The 18,077-nt window shown below is 43.9% G+C and overlaps 1 protein-coding gene across 7 annotated transcripts in view; it reads right to left on the bottom strand.

Annotated features, from left to right (window-relative positions):
• The window catches only part of SYT16 (synaptotagmin 16), a 102,321-nt gene that overhangs the window by 9,269 nt on the left and 74,975 nt on the right, over positions 1–18,077 (bottom strand). For all 7 annotated transcript variants that reach the window (XM_039552916.1, XM_039552913.1, XM_039552917.1 and 4 more), the window contains 3 exons: positions 13,549–13,805; positions 9,224–9,667; positions 7,971–8,160 (listed from right to left, as the gene is read on the bottom strand). In XM_039552916.1, the coding sequence (XP_039408850.1) occupies positions 7,971–8,160; positions 9,224–9,667; positions 13,549–13,680 (766 nt within the window). In that variant the 5' untranslated portion in view covers positions 13,681–13,805. The remainder of the gene's footprint in view (positions 1–7,970; positions 8,161–9,223; positions 9,668–13,548; positions 13,806–18,077) is intronic.

Raw genomic sequence — 18,077 nt, 5'->3', positions numbered from 1 at the left:
ACATGGCTGCATCTCTTTTTCTAAGAAGACAGGGAAAGGACTGAGGTCTAGATTTCACTTTTAGTATACCTTGCTGTCATCCTTCCTTCTGACTTTCACCAGTAGTGGCAGCTCAGGTGGGATTCATCACACCTCACTGCAGGCACACACATTTGAACAGTCCCCAAAGGAGCCAACCAATTCATAATCAAAAAAGCAGATGGCATAATTCAGCAGTGATCTAGCAGCCAGTGACACCATTACAGATGATTTAGCAAGCACCACAGCTAAAATGCCTCATAGGAGACTGTTTCAGCATGTCCCAGGTAATTTTGCAGGCAATGAATGGATGAGTTTCTTACAGTCATAAACTCTGGGATGTCACATCTTGCAAGTGAGGGGTAACACAGCTGGCTTTGAGGAAAAATGAGCAGCATACCACTAATGACCTAAAGTCAGAAAAGTTGGATTTTCTTTAATACACCTCAGATTTCTATGTAATTCTGCTCCAAGACCCTGTCTGTACAGTAGCAAGGCAGGTGGGGATTCTGCTTGTATCATCTGGAAGGAGACTGTGCTCAAGGCAGAGCTAATACCAGGAGCCCTATTCCCCCCCAGGAAAACACAGGCACAAAACCAGTGCAAGTGACTACTAAACCAGGCTGCTAATTCTCCTCAAACTTATTCCACTGGGTGTATTTTACCAGCCAAAAGAATCAAGCTTGCCTGAAGAGAAATAAAAGAGTAGGTGTGGATCGGTTATTTAGCATCTGAAATTTGCTTTGCAGAGTTGGTACATACGAGGCTGAGCTGTTATTCTGCTTCACTAAACAAATTTTAAGATTGTAGTTTTCCCCTCCTGCATTGTGCTCTTTGCAGCATCTTTTTACGTGTCTCATCAGAAAACGCAGCTCTTCTTGTGGTGAAATCTGGTCCTCTGGGATGGAAAGCTCTCCCCTGCTGTTGACTTTGCCAAAGAAAACCCATCCCCAGTTACACAGTGAAATTAGTGGAACTACAGCAAGGATGAACTTGACAATTTACTGAGGAATGTATGTGTAAGAGCATCTATTCATTATGAAGGCAAACATTTTCCATCTAATTACATGCTCAGGTTCAGTAATGGCCTCATTACCGTGGTGTCTCAGCACTCTGTGCTCTTCAGAGTGTTTACTTTTGTGCCACCTCCATCAAGCACAAAAGGAAAAGAGAGATTAGGGCCGACATTCTTTAAAATGTCTAAGTGCTCACCTTCTATTTAGGCACCCATCTCACTGACATGAAGAAGAGCAAGACCTCTTAATATCTGGGAGTGTCTGAGACTGCAGCTTGCCCACAGTTACACAAAAGTCTGTGAAGATTCAAGAACAAGGTCTAATTTTGCCAGTATCAATTTTAGCACCACATCTACCAGGCTCTCCTTTCCATACAGGTTTTGGAACGGAAGTTCTCGCTGCAGAGCATTTTTACTGTGAACTCATCTTGCCTCTCTGGTGTGAGTGGACTGGACAATGTACATGTATACATAAAATATCAACACCTCTGCATTTAATACCAGAGTGAAAAGTACTAAATCAAGGAATGCTGCAAGAAGCCAGACACATTGTGGGCTAGTGCTGCATCTTCTTACTCCAGAGGGCTGGGCAAACCTCTCCTCGTGTAGACTGCTCTGTCTCCATCGACACTGCCCCAACCATCAAACACCTCTCGAGAGCTCATCTGCAAAGGCAATCAGTTTTTCTGGGAGTCTTCTAATGACCCATTTCTGTCATGATTCTTCTGAGGCAACTAACTGATAATGACAACTCAGGGGAATAATCAACTGTAATTTATGCGTTCCTGTTTTTGGAGCAGGGACCATAGCGTGTGTTCTGCTTTCACTTACACTAAGCACCACCATTACTAGTAAAGCTGACCCGTGAGCAAGAGCACTGCAAATACAAAAGCATCCAACCCCCTGCTTGAATTTATATTTAGAAAGGAAGTAAACAACCAAAGACTCCTGACCCCTCACGTCTGTGGACTGCAGGGTACCGCACAGCGCCACGCGGACTTTCCCACCCGCGCTCCAGGCAAGCTAGCTCATTTCCAAAAGCAGGATAACCATGTCAGCATGCTGCAATCCAGACTAATAACAGCCACAGCAGAAGAAAGCCTTGGGCCTGGAGCTTAATTTCCCCCAGCTGGCAAGCCCACGCTCCCAGCCTACATAATAAACGGCAGCACCGCTTGGCGAAGCAGCCCCAGAGCTAGACTCTGTGCTGCTCTGTACAGGCAGCTCAATGTGAGGTCTCAGTTTGAGGCCCAGAAGACCATTAGCCCTGGCTTTGCCTCCCCTTTCAACCAGCAGTGGGGCAGAACACAGAACATTCACACTCAGAACTGGGTTCACTGCAGCTGGATCAGTAAAATAGCAGGGAGGAGAATTAGACCCAAGCTTTTGATCTCAACCCCATGTCATGAAAGTCTGGATTAAGGCAGTTTATGGCCTACTCTGTAAATCATACAAGAGCTGAGAGCTGCCTACTACATTACTGAGAAGCCAACTTTCCCTTCCCTGTTCCACCAAGCCTCTCCTTCTCAGGTTCCCTCTCCCGGGGCTGGCAGCTCTCTCACAAGGGAGAGGCTGGGATCTGGCAACCTTCACAACATGTGAGTCATCAGAGAACAGACCAGCAGCACCTTTAATTTAAACTGCAGCAGAAAGGAATGCGCTGCTCCCTGGAAGCACTGTTTGGCCCAAGGGGAGGGAATTGCATCAGTGACATGCAGGAGGGGCAAGAGATGAGGGCTACCTGGAAGGAACTGCACACGTCTCTCAGGAAGGAAAGCTCCTTCCGGAGCACCTTGGAGCTCAGTTCCTCAGTGATCCTCCTCTACTGCCTCACCACCCCACAGCCACTCCATTTCACAGCACCAGTCCTCTCCTGGGACACATGTCAGGCTGCAGAGCCAGCTCACCACCTGCCTGCACTCCCCAGCCCCGAGGAGGTGCAGCTTCAGTCCGGGCTGACACAGCTAAAGCAGAACACAGACACCTCTCCAGATGCACAGCATGACTCTCCTCTAATAAGGGCATTTCTACTCTTTTCCACATTAACGCATTGCTGCTGCCTCAGAGAGGGGGTTGGAACTTTAGCAGAGGAAGCAGGGATGCACAGCTGAGCAGGTCAGGAAGCATGGATACACACCTTCCCAGCAACGGGAGCAGCAGGATGTAAGGATGCTTAAGCCCAGCTTTGAGCACCTCCAGCAGCAGTGCCCACTGGCGTGCCTTGATTACACAGCCTGCCGTCAGATCTCCTGCAAACACTGCTCGGTAGTGCCTCTGCAGATTTGCACTAAACATTCAGCTCCAGCTGAAATTTGGAATTAGGATTGTTCCACTCTGGTAGAAATGGCTTTCTTCTTCTGCTTGTTTTGGGAGGGGAAAAAATATGTGGGGTTTTTTTTCCTGTTCACAGCTGTGGGAGTGGGAGAGCATCACCATACATCCACTTCAAATGCAGTCCTTTGATTCAGAAAGGTCTTTGTTTATATAGGCAGCAACTGTATCATGGACTATGCTTTTCACAGACCTTTTAGAAACATAAAGCTATTGAAAACACTACTGGATAGCCACACAGTCCCTGGATGTCTAATTACTATGGAATATCCACCGTAAAAATCTCACAGTCGCTCCTTGAAAGTCCATTTTTCACTTGTTTTGATTGTGACACTAGTTCTCCTAAGTCTGATCTGTCCCAGGTCCCACATGTGGTGGGAAGAGTTGTACCCAGCCAGTCCATCCACCCAACAGTACCCAGTACCACACACAGCAGTAAATCTATAAAAATATGGCATATGCTGGTTCTCTCACAAATACTCTCGAAACTCCAGCAATTTGTGACTCAAGAACTTCCTCAGCCAGAGGCTTTGTGTTTAACAATCCTCTGTGGAACCTTCTCTGTGAGTTTCTCCTGTGCTGCACAGAACTGAAGCAGGCTTCCAGCATCCATGACATTCTGTAGTGAGGAATTCAACAGCGTAGGGACGAGCTGTCTCCTCTTCAGAACCCGCTCCCTTCTTGCTTCCTTTCACCGTCCTTTGGTATTGTACCAGGAGAAGACAACAAATTACTGTTGTCAATTCACTTTCTCAATGACACTTAGAGACCTCTGTGAATCCTCCCCCATCTCCCTTTGTTGTAGCATCGTAGGAGGCACAGTCTATTCAGCTACAGCTCACTGGAAGCTGTTCCCATTCCCCTGATGGTCTCCAGCGCTCCTCACCATATCTTTTCAGTTCTGCCATATTCTGTTTGAACAGAGGAAGACAGAACTGCACACCGTATTCATTCCACCAGTGACTGGATATTTACAATCAAATATTAATTTTCCATTTTGTCCACCTTAAATTTGAGTTGTTTTTTCACTACTATTGATGACCCTCGAGTTGACATTTTCCTGCAGCTATTTACGGTAAGCCTAGTATTTCACTCCCAAGTGGCTCTGAGCCCATCCAGATCACATTTGAATTCCACCTGTGTCCCCATGCAATACCTTACACTCATCCACACTTCCTCTTCCACCTCACTGCCCAGCTGCTCATTACTGAGACATCCTCCTGGGGCTCCTTGCATCTGGCCTCATCTTTTCCACCCAGAACAAAGCTTTCTCAGCTGTTCTTATTGCAGGCTTACTCCAGCTATATTCAAGGATGGGCAACAAGAAGATGCAAAAGGAGAGGTGGTTTTCTACAATTCTACTGTCACTGACTGGCAAGTACTCAGCAGCAAGAAACTTCCCAGCACAGCTACTGCTCTGTTATCCAATGTCTGGAGGACTGAATCCACCCCAGCTTGCCCTGGCACAGATCCCTCTTCTATTACTGATGACATGGGAACATGAATCACAAAGCTTTAGGAGCTCAAGCAAGTTCCCTGTTCAGAGCAAGATATGCAGGTTAAAAGTTAATTTCTTTATTCAGCTTCCTGGTCTGCTTTGAAGTAATTAAAGGAATTAACCTGTGCCTTAGTTCTCCAGGAATGTAACAGGGATAATAACTTTTCTTCCCTCAAAAATAAGCTGATAAAATAAAATCCACTAATGGCTTTCAAGCACTCTGACCCCAGAGCAACTAGGATCCTAATTTAAAGATCCTCAATTAAAGATTCTGATTTTCCTATGAGAGCATTTTCTGTACTTGTTGGTATTGTTACCTGTGGCTGAGGTAGATGTTTGTTTTCAGACAAGTCTTTGCTTCAAGAATTTCTCCTGTTCCCCACAGAAATCCTGAGAGCTTGTTCTCTCCCCTCCTGTCTTTTCCAGCATCAGTGCTATTGTATTTGTTTGATGGGGTTAATATGCTGCTGGTATAATAATGATCACGCACGGATGCAATTATTATGTGTGATTAATTCTGCAGCTGCAGAAAAGCTTGGAGGACTTTTCTTAGGCGAGGGGATAATTTCACAATAGTTCTTCTCACAGTGCGTTACACGCAGACATAAACCCCAAAAGAAATGCAGAAGGGAACAGAAGGAAGGCTGGATTAGAGGAGACAGAGCTGTATCCAGCAGAGCAGCTGATGAAGGTTTAGCATCACATGGGCAGAGACATTTCTGTGTTTTGTGTCTATGCACTGCCTAGCTCAAATGATTCCTGGTCCATCACTGTGATCCCAAGATACTACTTCCATGCACATAGTATGTAGCTGGTTATAAATTTTTAAAGACGTTTCTGCCAGTGGCGTAGGCTTCTCTTGTTACTTTTGTTTTTAAATAATAAACACCCTTTAAATGGGCACACTGCATTTTGTTCTAAGAAAATACAAGACCACAGACCGAAATATGAACTCCTACAAAATGCTAGCACAGGTTAATGATTTTTACAAGAAGCAAGGAGATGCACAGCACACAAGCCATTAGCACTAAAATACCAACAGTGTCCACATCTGACAAAACTGTAGATGCTTTTCTGCGTGATGCTTTTTGGCACACACAGATAATTTATGGTCTGATGCTGGAGCCATACTCTTGAGTGCTCTTAAGTGCTCTGAGTGATAATGGATCTCTTTGTGTGATCAGGGATTGTAAGCTTAGGCCTATAACTCAGCATGTTCCCCAGAACAATACCTGGACACTTATCCTTGACCAAACTATTCTTAAGTCCCACATTTGTGACCTGAAGACACTGTCTGCATGATTTAAGTTTCTGTAAACTGCTCAGCTGTTTTCTAACCCATTTATTACCCATGTAAGCACCCATGACTTTGACATTTACCTGACTCAGTTTAAAGGTTTAAGTGAAGGAGAAAATGTGCCCAGGAAACACTGAGACATGCACCATCTCCCCTTTCTTCTCTAGAAAATCATCTGTTTCGGCCTCTGCAGTCTTTAACACCTAAAATCACCAATGCCCCAGTCCAGTTCTTTCTTCTGCACCCAGTGAAATCCCTGTGCAAGGATGGAAAGAAGGCAGCACACATGCTGTGGGTCTACAGGAGGGAGAGAACAGAGTCAAGGTGGGCAAAAAGCACAGCTGGAGACTTTGCTGTTGTGCAAAACTCCTTTGCCATTCCCCAAAGCTGCAGCTGTCGGCTCCTGGGCTGTGACAGGAGCCCATGTGGGTCCTGTATAGGGTCTGGGTATGCAGGACTGGGAATGGAGAGGGATTCTGCCCATTGTTTTCTCTCAGCCTTACCATAAATGGCTGCCCTGAATAGCAGTTTGGACTCGGTATTTAAGTGTTCCACAGAGCTATTATATCCGAAATTTCCATGATACTTTAAAGAAATCACTCCCTCTGAGCCTCGAACAGCAGAACCTTAAATAGGACCTATTTAACAAAACACAAGGGCTCTTTGCCTGCCCTCCACAAAGGGGCACAGCAGTTTCAGCTTTCACCTCGTGAAGGACTTATTGAGCATCTCATTCAGCCAGCAGCATGTTTCAGACATAACGATCGGCCCTCACAGCACTCCTCTGCAGTGCCTGAGGGGTTATCACTGAAATGCTACTCCAGCACCTAGACAAGGGCTGGTTTCCTTCCTCCTTTTTAATTTCTTTCAGTTTCTGCTTCACTGGGTTTTCCTCTTCTCGCCACACTACTGAGGGCTTTACAGCACAGAGGAACAATTCAGAAGGCAGAAGCAACAATGTGATTTGGAATAAAAGAAGTAGATTTTGATGGGTTCAGAGTTTGCCTATAATCATTTATGGATTTCTGTGTTTCACCCAAAAGTTGGTCTAGCACTGAGAGACATTGGTCTGACACTGGTCTGTATCATCTGGATACAGAAAGGATGGAATTCCATTTATGAGAAAAAGAAGTGGGCATTACAGATGCCTGAAAATTAATTTGGACTATCCTTCTCAAGGACTTACTGCAGCTCAGGCACCAAACAAACCTACTCTAAGGCAATTTCCATTTTATCCTTTAGGACTGGAGGAAGGGAACTCAGCTGTTGCAACAACTCTCAAATTTTCCTTCTGCAGAAAATTTCCTTGTGCAGTAGTGGAGAACTCACAGCAGGAGGGTCCCCAAAGGGCCCAGAGCAGCAGGTCACCCAGCACTCAGCAGCACAGCATGGGGACTAAAGGAAGTGTAGCCCTGGGAAACACTTAATGGCACCAGGCAAGGCCTCTGTGGGTCACATGGTAACATTTAAACACTTGGGAAGTGCTTCTTGCTTTTTTTTAATGGATCTGCTGGGAATTACTCTGTGCTTGGGTACAACAGCGCTTTTGCCATAATCAGATATTGTAAAGGTATGTGCCATAAAGCAGATATTCAGGTATTACTGTTCCATCAGCTGAGCCTTCATATGATTTCCCCCAATTGCCCTCCAATATTTATCAGCACACGTACCTGAAATAACACTTAATTTTCAACCAGGTACTCTGCAAGGAAACCCAGCTCAGAAACACTGTAGTTGAATATCTTGAGGAAGAAAATAAAAAAGCAAATTTTGCCTCAACGGCACTATTTAATAGCAGTGAAAGTACTTACCAGGTGGCCTATTAATTGCGAGGTTTCGGAAATGACTGCCTTTGATCATCTCCACTGACAGCCTCCCTGTAGTGGCATTGTATGACAGTCCCACGAGCAGCTCTGGCACCCCTCCATGCGACAGGGACTGTGTTGAAGAAGTGCTATCACTGTGAGAGATTGCTGACAGACTCAGCTGAGAATCTGCACTCTGCAGGGAAAGAGCACTGAGAGAATCATCAGGACAGTCACCACCCCACCCCCCCCTTAATTTATATCTTGTGGCCTTGTTTAGTAAGATCTCTCTTAAGAAATTACAATAACTGAGAATTAATTATGCTGGGGCACCAGAAGAATCAGAGCGTCGCTTTTACAAAAACACATCTCTGAACTTTCTCTTTAAAGATGAGGAACTCTGAGTGAAGTGTTATCACGAGTGTAAATCAAAGCCTCTGAGATAAGCAAACATCCTACTAACTAATACTCTACATCTCCTTGATAATGGCTTTTGGATGGAATACACTTTTCAGTTTGGCAGTTTTTGGCCGTGTACTGTGCATTTTCTTACTTTCTCTCCTTGCTACCACAACGCTTTCTCTATTCTCCTCTTCACGTGGAGTACGATGTTTTATTCATTTCATGTGCACAACCTTCCTCCAAGCTTTTTGTAGAGAATGAATCATGACAGAGCTCATCTACACAAATTGATTGGCACAGCCAGAGCTGGATACAACTGTGATGTGTGTGGAAAACTAAGAAGCAGCACAGCCAGTTCCTCTTCACATGACCCACCTCTCCCCTTCCACCTGTCATGTACAGGAGCACTACTAAGCATTTCTGGCAAGATGGAAACCACACAGTGTGGAGATCCACAAGCTGATATCTAGGGCCAAATGAGGTAGCTCCTGCACTGGCAGTACCTACACAGTGGTGCACAAGAACCACTGTCCTTATTGAAATTAAGACTAATTATGCCTTGGTGGTTCCCAGACCAACCTACTGTTTCTGAATGGCACAGCATGTGATGGCTCGTGCAGATGTAGTAGAGCCACATGATTTTATGTAAACTTGCTAGCTGAGCTACTGTTAATAAAGCACAGCTTTGCACAGGGAAGAAATGCCCTGTGCTTCCCCTTACTGACAACTTTTTAAGTGACAGCATGTCAGATCCACCAGTCACGCACTGACGGCCCTGGATGAAAGACTTCAAGAACACCCTGTTCACCAAAAAGCAAACAATTTTAGGGACTCCATCTGTCCTTCATCAAACTTACACTCAGGTTACTCCTTGGTTCCAAGAGCAGCGTCACCTTCATTTCCCCTTCCTGGCTGATGCCGCTCAGGTAGAACAGCTGCTCCCCCATCATCTTGTCCCCAACCATCTTGTGCACAGCATAGAGGCGGAAGCGAATGGCGTGGCTGCTCAGCTCCTGTGGTTCCAGCTTGCTGAAGGTGATTTTATCCTGGAAGATGGGGATGGGTCCTCTCTGCACACTTGTCTTACCCCTCTGTTTCTTGCCCGGCATCAGAACCGCGTGCACTTGCCAGGTGTTCACACCACTGCGGTCCTTGTCCGGGATGTCCCTGGCCTCCAAGATAGTGGCTACCAGCTTTTGACTTGAGGGTTTATAGGTGAAGATGACATCCAGGTCACCACATTTGCAGATGGGCTCATGGGCACCATGATGAGCTGGCACACTGTTCACTTCGTTGTGTTCCTGCAAAGAGAAGGACGAAGTAAAACCTCCACTGGAGTTCAACTGCCTCTGTGATTCCAGCTCCATTTAAAAAGAAATTGTTCTCCTCACTTGTGCCTGCAAGTATAGGCAGTTGCTGTGCGAAATATGGATCCCACTGTTTCTGGAAACGCCAATGATAGTTAATTGCCTGATTTTGTGTAATAGTCCCCCTACTCTCTAGTAAGCAACAGCACTTGTTGAAACATTTCCAACAAAAAGTTTCATCAATTTTTAAGTGTTTTGCAGGAGACAGTTAATTTGGCAAACATTCTACATGGAGAAAAATTAAACAAAGGGGGTTTTTACATTTTATTCATGTCAGTTTTGAGGCACTAACAAAACAGTTTGATCTACTTAACCTGTTACTTTGAACATACACTGGAATTTTTTTCAAGGTGGATTTTTTTATATTTTCAAAATCCAGCAATTCAGCCAAATCTGCTAACTTTTTGGATATTTTGTTCTGTTAGAAACTTAAAAAGAATTAAGAACTGTGTTAAATTTAAAGAGGAAATCACCATGTCAGAATTTCTTGTGGAATAGAAATTCCATTTCTGGATGCCGACCCATAATTAAATACTTTTCCTACAGCTAAAGCAATGATAATGGAGAAAAGTAATCTGATTAAATACATATTGATTAGTTATACCCTTCTAAAATCTCCCAAGAGAAGCATCTGTTCCTTCTGTTCAGTTTGGGTACTAATACATTCAGAATAAAAATCCAAAATAAACAATCACAACATGTGCAGACCAATTCACACACAGTCTTTTACCTACTTTTAAAACAAAAACCATCTTGATAAAACAAGATAAAACCATGGATGCTCACCTTACCTTTTGCTGAGTGGGCGTGTGGGTTTCTGTTCAACAGTGCTTTTTTATCTTAGAGCTAGAATGTGCTTCATGTGATAAAGGGGTTGCTATAGTGATCAATGATTTGTATTTAAACATGAGTATGCACTGTACTAGGGAAAGATTTTCAGTTAATAGTCAGAAGGTGAACTAAGGCCTGTCACCAGCATCTGAGTCACCCTCCTCCTCAAACATTTATCTTCTTTTCACATTTCAAGTAACACTTCTTTCCAACACAGGAATCTTTTTTGTTCGGAGAACAGATGATGGGCCACGGGACGTCTGGTGTAAGTCCCTTTAGAAGTGTCTGGGATAGCGTGTCTCAAACAGGGCCTCGGATAAACATCAAAATCTTTGTTTACTTCCTGTCAATCTACTTTTGAAGTGCTCAGATTCATCTGCCATGACATGCAAAGCTCCAGATTTTCACAGTTTCAGAGGTGCTTATGACTTGTGCACACGAACACAGAAGTCCGAGTGTGCGGATTAGCGATCTGCTGTTGTACATCTTGCAGAAGTAATGTCAAAGGGAGAACAACGCACAAAATTACTTGGTTGGCTACAAAAACAACTTTCTGTATGAACAGCAGGCTGCTAAAAACAAAAAATGCCAGGCAGGCCAGGTTGCCTGGAGAGAGCGTGGTGTTAGGAAAATGTTAAGCGTTCCTGTGTAGCAGTCAAGTTATTTCTGTCTGGTTGATGAAATAATATTTAATATGAAATGGGATTGGGCTTGATTCATATTTCACTCCATATTTTCATCCCTCCACACTTTTATCTGTGCATTGGCTACTGAAGAAATGGAATCAAGGCACGTTCAAGGACTGCTGCTAAGGTGTGGAGACAACTGTGCTTGAGGGGTAACTGCTTTCATCTACACACCTGAGCTGGAGAATGTGAACTCCAGTGCATCAGCACAAACCCACAGGAATGAAAATCCAAGAGACACTTTCCTGCCCTAACAGGGATGGGTATCTCACCTTCTGGCAGTGTGTAGGGCAGAGCAAAGGTCAGATATCTGAGTTTTGACCAAACAGAAAAGATCTGGATTTCAGGAAATCTCAGATTGTGCTACTAGAGCTGTGGCCAGATCCACTGCAGAGAAGACTGCATGAACTGGAGGCAGAGAGGAAAAGCAAAATGCCAAACTCCTTGGCAGTAAGCTTTCCATGGAAACCCAAGCTTTGGAGACCTCACAGGCTGGCCCTTCCTGAGAGCACTGTGCTATCCACAACTCACCGTCATGCAGGTTTGCTACACACCTACAAATCTTCCTTCTGTTGGAAGTCATTGACAGAATTCCCCTCTACTTTCAGAGCCCAACTGGGTTACAAGTGCTTTTTGAATGTGTTGGTTATACAGGCACTTGAACTGGAATCCAAGGAAAGATTGGGGTTTAGATGCTTCATCTGAATTTCTTTCTTTCCCTCTTCCCAGCACAGTTGTTGAGAGGCCAAGCCAAGTATCCTGATTGATACTGTACATCTAACCCGGTCGTTCAGGACAGCCAGCATCTACTTCACTAAGTAAAATAAGTCAGTTTCTGCCAGAGGAACCTGAAAGAGCAGCTAATTATGGACAAGGCTTGAAATGGTACTTGTGGTTCCACTGCAGGGGCATAAAATTACCATTTCTGTCTCTAAAGAGAGGTCCTCTGAGTGGAGCATAATAACACTTGGACATTTCTGGCATGTCAGAACATTTAGTTCCCGCAATAAAAAGTCTTTCATTAATCCACACAATACCTTTGAATGAGAAGCTGCTTGTAAGAGATAAACTGTGTCTTGGGCATTTCTGCTCCAGTATGCTGGAACCCTTCTTTGCATTTTTAGAATGTAGGCACCAGGAGCAAAACAAGCAATGCATTCCAAAGGAATACAAGAGGACACTGGAGACACTGTGGCACACGTGAACCGTGGCAAAGCACATCAAACGTGGAAAAGGAGAAATGAGCCTCAGATGGGCAGACAAACAGCCACACAGCAAAGAGAGGGCAAGGCTGCTGCCACACACAGCTCCCATGTGGCGTGTAGCATTTTGTGGGACTGGGTTGTGCAGCAAAGCAAAATGCTGCTTCAAACACCCCTTAGGGCTGGAGCAGCTGCACCAGGGAGCTGCCTTCCAACTTTGAACTGGCAGCAGGCAGCCTGCTCCGAGGATAGGGACCTTCCCTCAAAGCCTTGTTGCTCATAGTCTGATGGAGGTATGAATTTCCACAGCTCCCTTTTAACTCAGGCAGAAGACATGACCTTTGTGCTGTTCTTTTAATATGTCTGATGCAGGCTGATATTTTTCCAGAAATTTAATCCTGCGGTAAAAGAATGAAAATCAACACATCATACAGAGAGATTAGGAGAGAAAAGGGGGATGCAAAGTCATCAGGTGTTTATAATGCCTTAAAACCTGAAATGTTTCCTTGAGGATTCAAAATAAAAGTGCAAAACTAAGGGAAAGCAGACTCAGGTTCTCTCCTTCCCTAAAAGTTTGCCTGGCATCAATGAGGACAAGATTATGGTCACTTGGCTGGGTCACAGGCCACCTGCACCAGCTGCCTTCAGCTTTCCAGATGATTCCCATTGCCTAAGTCATAGAAACCACCTGGAAAAAGACACAGATCTGACCCAGTGACCACGTACCATGTCCTGGGACACACACCCTGCATATACAGCCAGTGACCAAGCCCTGGGCTACCACAGAGAGCTCTTTGCTAAATGGCAGTAAATGCTGCTGGGTAGCTAAAGTTTCAACTTCAATTCAGAGACTGCAGTCAGAAATCAAGCAATGAAAGAGTTTCTTTGAATTAACATTAGCAGCAAAAGGTAAAATACCAGAGATGGGGGAAACACAAAGGAAGAGGTATATGTTCATGCACACAAGCACACAGGAGTACCATTATCTTGTGCTGTGCTGATCAATTTTTCACTTCATTTCTCCTCCAACCTTTTTTTGGCCCCAAATATCCTTCAAAAGCTTTCACTGTCTGTAATAAATGACAATTCACCATACCTCAGGGCTCCAAGCCGATGAGCTGTCAGTAGCATCATTTACTTCCAATCCCTGGTTGGCAAATGCTGTCTCCATTTCCAGACGTCCTTCCCTGTGTGCCTGGCTGGCACCATCCCCAGTTCTGGGCTCCATCCTAAGCCCTTTGTGCTGCCCAGTGCCCTTACTCCTGGTTGTTGTTCTTGAATCAACAGATACACGGTCATCTTCACGATAAGAGAGGTTGTCTTGGTAACTCAGTTGGCTTAGTCCATCCAGATCTAACAATTTCAGCAAGAAAATAATTTCAGAGTGATTAGAACAAATTCCTCCCCTGTGCCAAAATGTGCCTTTCTCCCCTTTCTTTTATTTTTTTTTTTAACTTTTCCCTAATCTCCAGTGCTTACAAGAGACAGTTTCTGTTTCCTCCAGCACTGAACCCATAAAATCACCAATCCTGTTTAAATCAGCATTTGATGGAGGGGACATGGCTGTTTCTCACCCCATCCTGAACTGAGAAACCTGTTGCCTTTACTTGAAAAAGTTATCCACCAAATACAAGTATCAACGGAGTGTCTGGGATATTCAAATGCAGCCCCAAAGCAATCTCTTCTACAAAAACACAGGTCAAACTACAGAAAAGCACAGCAGAGGCCTGATGAACAGGTATCACAATTCCCTCCTGTGCAGGAGGAGGAGGAGATGACACAAGTTAGCACTGTCCTCAAGAGCATGGTGCTGGTGAGGAAAGCAGCTTCACAGACATAACAGAGGACCAGCATTACCCTCTCACCCATCCCTGAGAGCTTAGGTGAGCGTGACCAGCTCCACAAACCAACTAGAAATCTCCAAATCCCATGCTTGGGCTGAATTGTCCCAAGGACAACTGAGGGGAGATGTGTTACCTAATTTCCTAACTGCTTTTATTAGTTTTAATTCATCTTGTCCTATACACACTTACTTCATGAGCTAGAGTAAGGTTCATTAATGAGAATAAAATAATCCTCTCTGCTTCACACCACTGATTCCTTTTCTACACCATTGAAATCTCTATTATGAACACAGGGTGCTTTTCTCTACTTCAAAGCACCAGTGAGAGCTCTCTGGATGGAGCAGCACAGATGATTACATGTCCAGGGACACAGATGAAAATGACATCAGGATTTGGCCTTGGATGGGTTCTGCAAGCACTTTCAGAAGAAAACCAGGGACATTCCTCCTCCTAATGCATCTCATGATGAGCCTTGCTTCAGGAGCATGGAGAGAGAGATTCTGCCTCCATCTTTTTCAAATAAGCAAAAAGCAGTCACAGTGACAGAATGATCTGTGCTTCCAGACAGCAGTGAAAACATAACAATTTCCTTTGCAAACAGAGCTGTTTGGAGTTTAAAGGTTTCACAGAAGGAGGTGAGGTTGGAGTGGCCTCTGGAGGTCATCTTGTCCACTCCCCTGCTCAAGATGGGCTACATCTTTCTTTGTTCCTACAAAGGTCACTACTAAAGAACAATCATTTTTTCAAATTTGGTCTCCAATTAAAGTTTTTAAAAGTAGTATTAATTGCTGTGTTTAACAGAAAATTATTAGTTGTTTTTGTTAAACAAAACAATATTTTTATTCCCTGTCTGATAAATGAGATAGAGAATCTGGTGCCAACTGACATGGAGAAGGCTGAGATGCCCAACAACTTTTTCTGCCTCAGTTTTCACTGTCAGTTGCTTGTCCCATATCTCTCAAGTCTGTGAATCTCCAGGCAGGGACTGGAGGAATGGAGTCCCACCCATCTTAGGAGATCAGGTTTGAAACCCTCTGAGGGACTTGAACATACACAAACCCATGGCACCAGATGAGATGCATTCCAGGGTCCTGAGGGGACTGGCTCATGCAAGAAAGACATGGACCTGTTAGAGCAGGGCCATGAAAATTGTCTGAGGGCTGAAACACCTTTTGCATGAAGACAGGCTGAGAGAGCTGGGGCTGTTCATCCTGGAGAGCAGATGATGTCAGGAAGACCTTATTGCTGCTTTTCAATACTTGAAGAGGGATCATAAGAAAGATGGAGAGACAGTTTTTGCCAAGGCCTGTTGTGACAGGACAAGGGTAATGGTTTTAAACAGAAGGAGGTAAATTTAGATTGGATATAAGGAAGAAATTCTTTACAATGTGGTGGTGAGACCACTGGCACAGGCTGATCAGAGAAGCTGTGGGTGCCCCAGCACTAGAAATGTTCAAGGCCAGGCCAGATGGGGCTCTGAGTAACTTGATCAAGGCAGGGGGATTGGACTAGATAAATTTTGAAAGTCCCTTCCAACCTGAGCCATTCTGTGATTCCCTACACATCCCTCTGTCTTAGAACAAGAAGCCCAAATCTTTCTGAGTTGAAAAAATTTTATGTTTGGCCTTAGCAGCAAATGTGCTGCTTCTGATGCTTATCTGCTCCACACACATGCAAAATCCAATGAGGGGAGTGGGCATTATATTCAGGAAATCTTTCCTGCAGATAAACAGAAGTCCTTGCTCCTCTTCTTGGCTGCTCTTTCAATTTAAGAACTCAGAAATTAGGAGAATAATTTTACCCCCTTTCTTCAACTATGAATGATCTCACACTCTGTCTCCCAGCAAAATGCTTCAAGCACAGTCACTTCAACTGAGAAGTCTGAGAGCATCTCACAGCTTTGTAATTATGGTCCTCTTCTTCATGGGAGATGGTCCTTCAGGAGCAAAGAGGGATCCAAATTCATATCTCTCAAACTCCAGGTGAGTGTTCTTCTCACTCCATTCTGAAATGCCAAACCCACCTCTTCTCCTCCTCCTCATCCTCCCATCTGGCAGAGCTAGTCCTGAAACTGAGAGCCCTTATTGTCTCACCTCTGCCCTGAGCTGAAAGTCTTGAGTGAGGGTAGAAAGTAATTTAATTTTTTTTGCCATTACCCCCATTCTTCTCTACAAATTCAGAAAGCAGAAAGAAGTCAACATAAGAGCATAAGGAAGAAATAAAATAACAGAAATTCCACGCATTTACAGAGACTGAATGGATACAGGCACTCCTTAAGGCATTTAATTAGCAAGCCAATGCCTAATACACATTTAAACAGTGGGTCATCCATCAAAGCACACACCACACAGCAGGCTTTCAGAATAAAATGCTTCTGTAGTAAGAAATTATCCTCACACAATTGTCTTGTGGGTTTGACTCCTGCTGGGATAATATCTAGATCAATAATAGAGGAATTTTCAAAAACTACATTAAAGCCATAAAAGTCTACCCGTAGCAGGAGAACTCCAGAAGTGTATTAATAGAGCAACCATCTCCCTAAGACTCAGGCATAGAATGAATGTGTTAGGAAAGCAAATGTAGTATTCAGGGGAAGTAAGGGAAAAGGTGGTTCACCCAAACCAATCAGTGAAACAGTCTGGCTTTTTCTTTAAATTTAAAGCAGTTTGGTAAGAGATAATCACGTATAAATACCAGTATTAGATGATCATTACAGGTAATAGCCTGACTATACAGACTAGAACAACTACACCTCTCCAATTACATCCGTTCCAACATTATACTCACAAAATAAATGTTGAAAACAAAAGTTCCTCCTGTAAAGGAAAAGGTCAGAGCAGTAAAATGCCTGTAATTTACCTGAGAGATCTTTAAGGAAGAAAATGTCAACCGTCTTATGAATACCTGACGTGAATAAACAGCACAGCATCAGGAACAGAGGTTGAGACAGCATTATCTGAACTTTAATTAGCCAAGAGTCCCTGCAGAGCAATAGCAGACAATTCTAAAATTAAGGGCAGATAGTACTGTACAATGAAAAGGTGTGATTTATCTTAAGAATCCTGTCTCCCAGACTTTCCCATTCAGGTCACATGTACACAATCCAGGAAGAAGGCAAGAGGGATACTGGGTAGCAGAAATCACCAATGAATCAGAGAAGTTTGTGTTCAGAGTTGGAGAACTGTCTGTGAAGAAACTGTGACTTCCATCAGATGAAAGGATGAGCATGACCTCCTAATAGAACCCTAACAGGAGCTGGGATATGGAAGTGTGTCTCCAAAGATACAAGGAATGCTTGGCACATCAAACACTGAAAACCAGGCTGGAAAATATTGTGCAGTCCCTCCTCACAATGGCAGGTAAATGTTCTGGCTAATGTACAGTATATTTCTTTTTTTCAGTGACACACAATCCCTCAGTACGATGAATCATTACCACGTGCCAAAGAAATGTCCTGAGAGGTCTCATCACTTCCTAAAACCCAATGCCAGAGTTAAAAGATGAGGCCTGGTAGATCTTGCTAAATTAACACCACATAGTTCATTAACCCGTAAGAAACACAGATGAAGAATTTATGTGTGCCCATTACCTGTGCTGACCAAGGCCAAGTTTTCTCTGTGGACTCCAAGAAATCACTGTGCTTACACACACACACACACACACACAGACAAAAATTAAAATAAAACCAAAGAAAGCATGTATTTTCTTTGAAAGAAAATAGATCTCTTCTTTAGACTGTATAGAAACTCACAGAGAAAGTTAAAAACCTCTTTAAATATTG

Source organism: Corvus cornix, chromosome 5, assembly GCF_000738735.6.
Source record: "Corvus cornix cornix isolate S_Up_H32 chromosome 5, ASM73873v5, whole genome shotgun sequence".
Classification (NCBI taxonomy): domain Eukaryota; kingdom Metazoa; phylum Chordata; class Aves; order Passeriformes; family Corvidae; genus Corvus; species Corvus cornix.
Note: the sequence above shows the minus strand (reverse complement) of the source record. Positions and strands in the feature narration are given on the sequence as shown.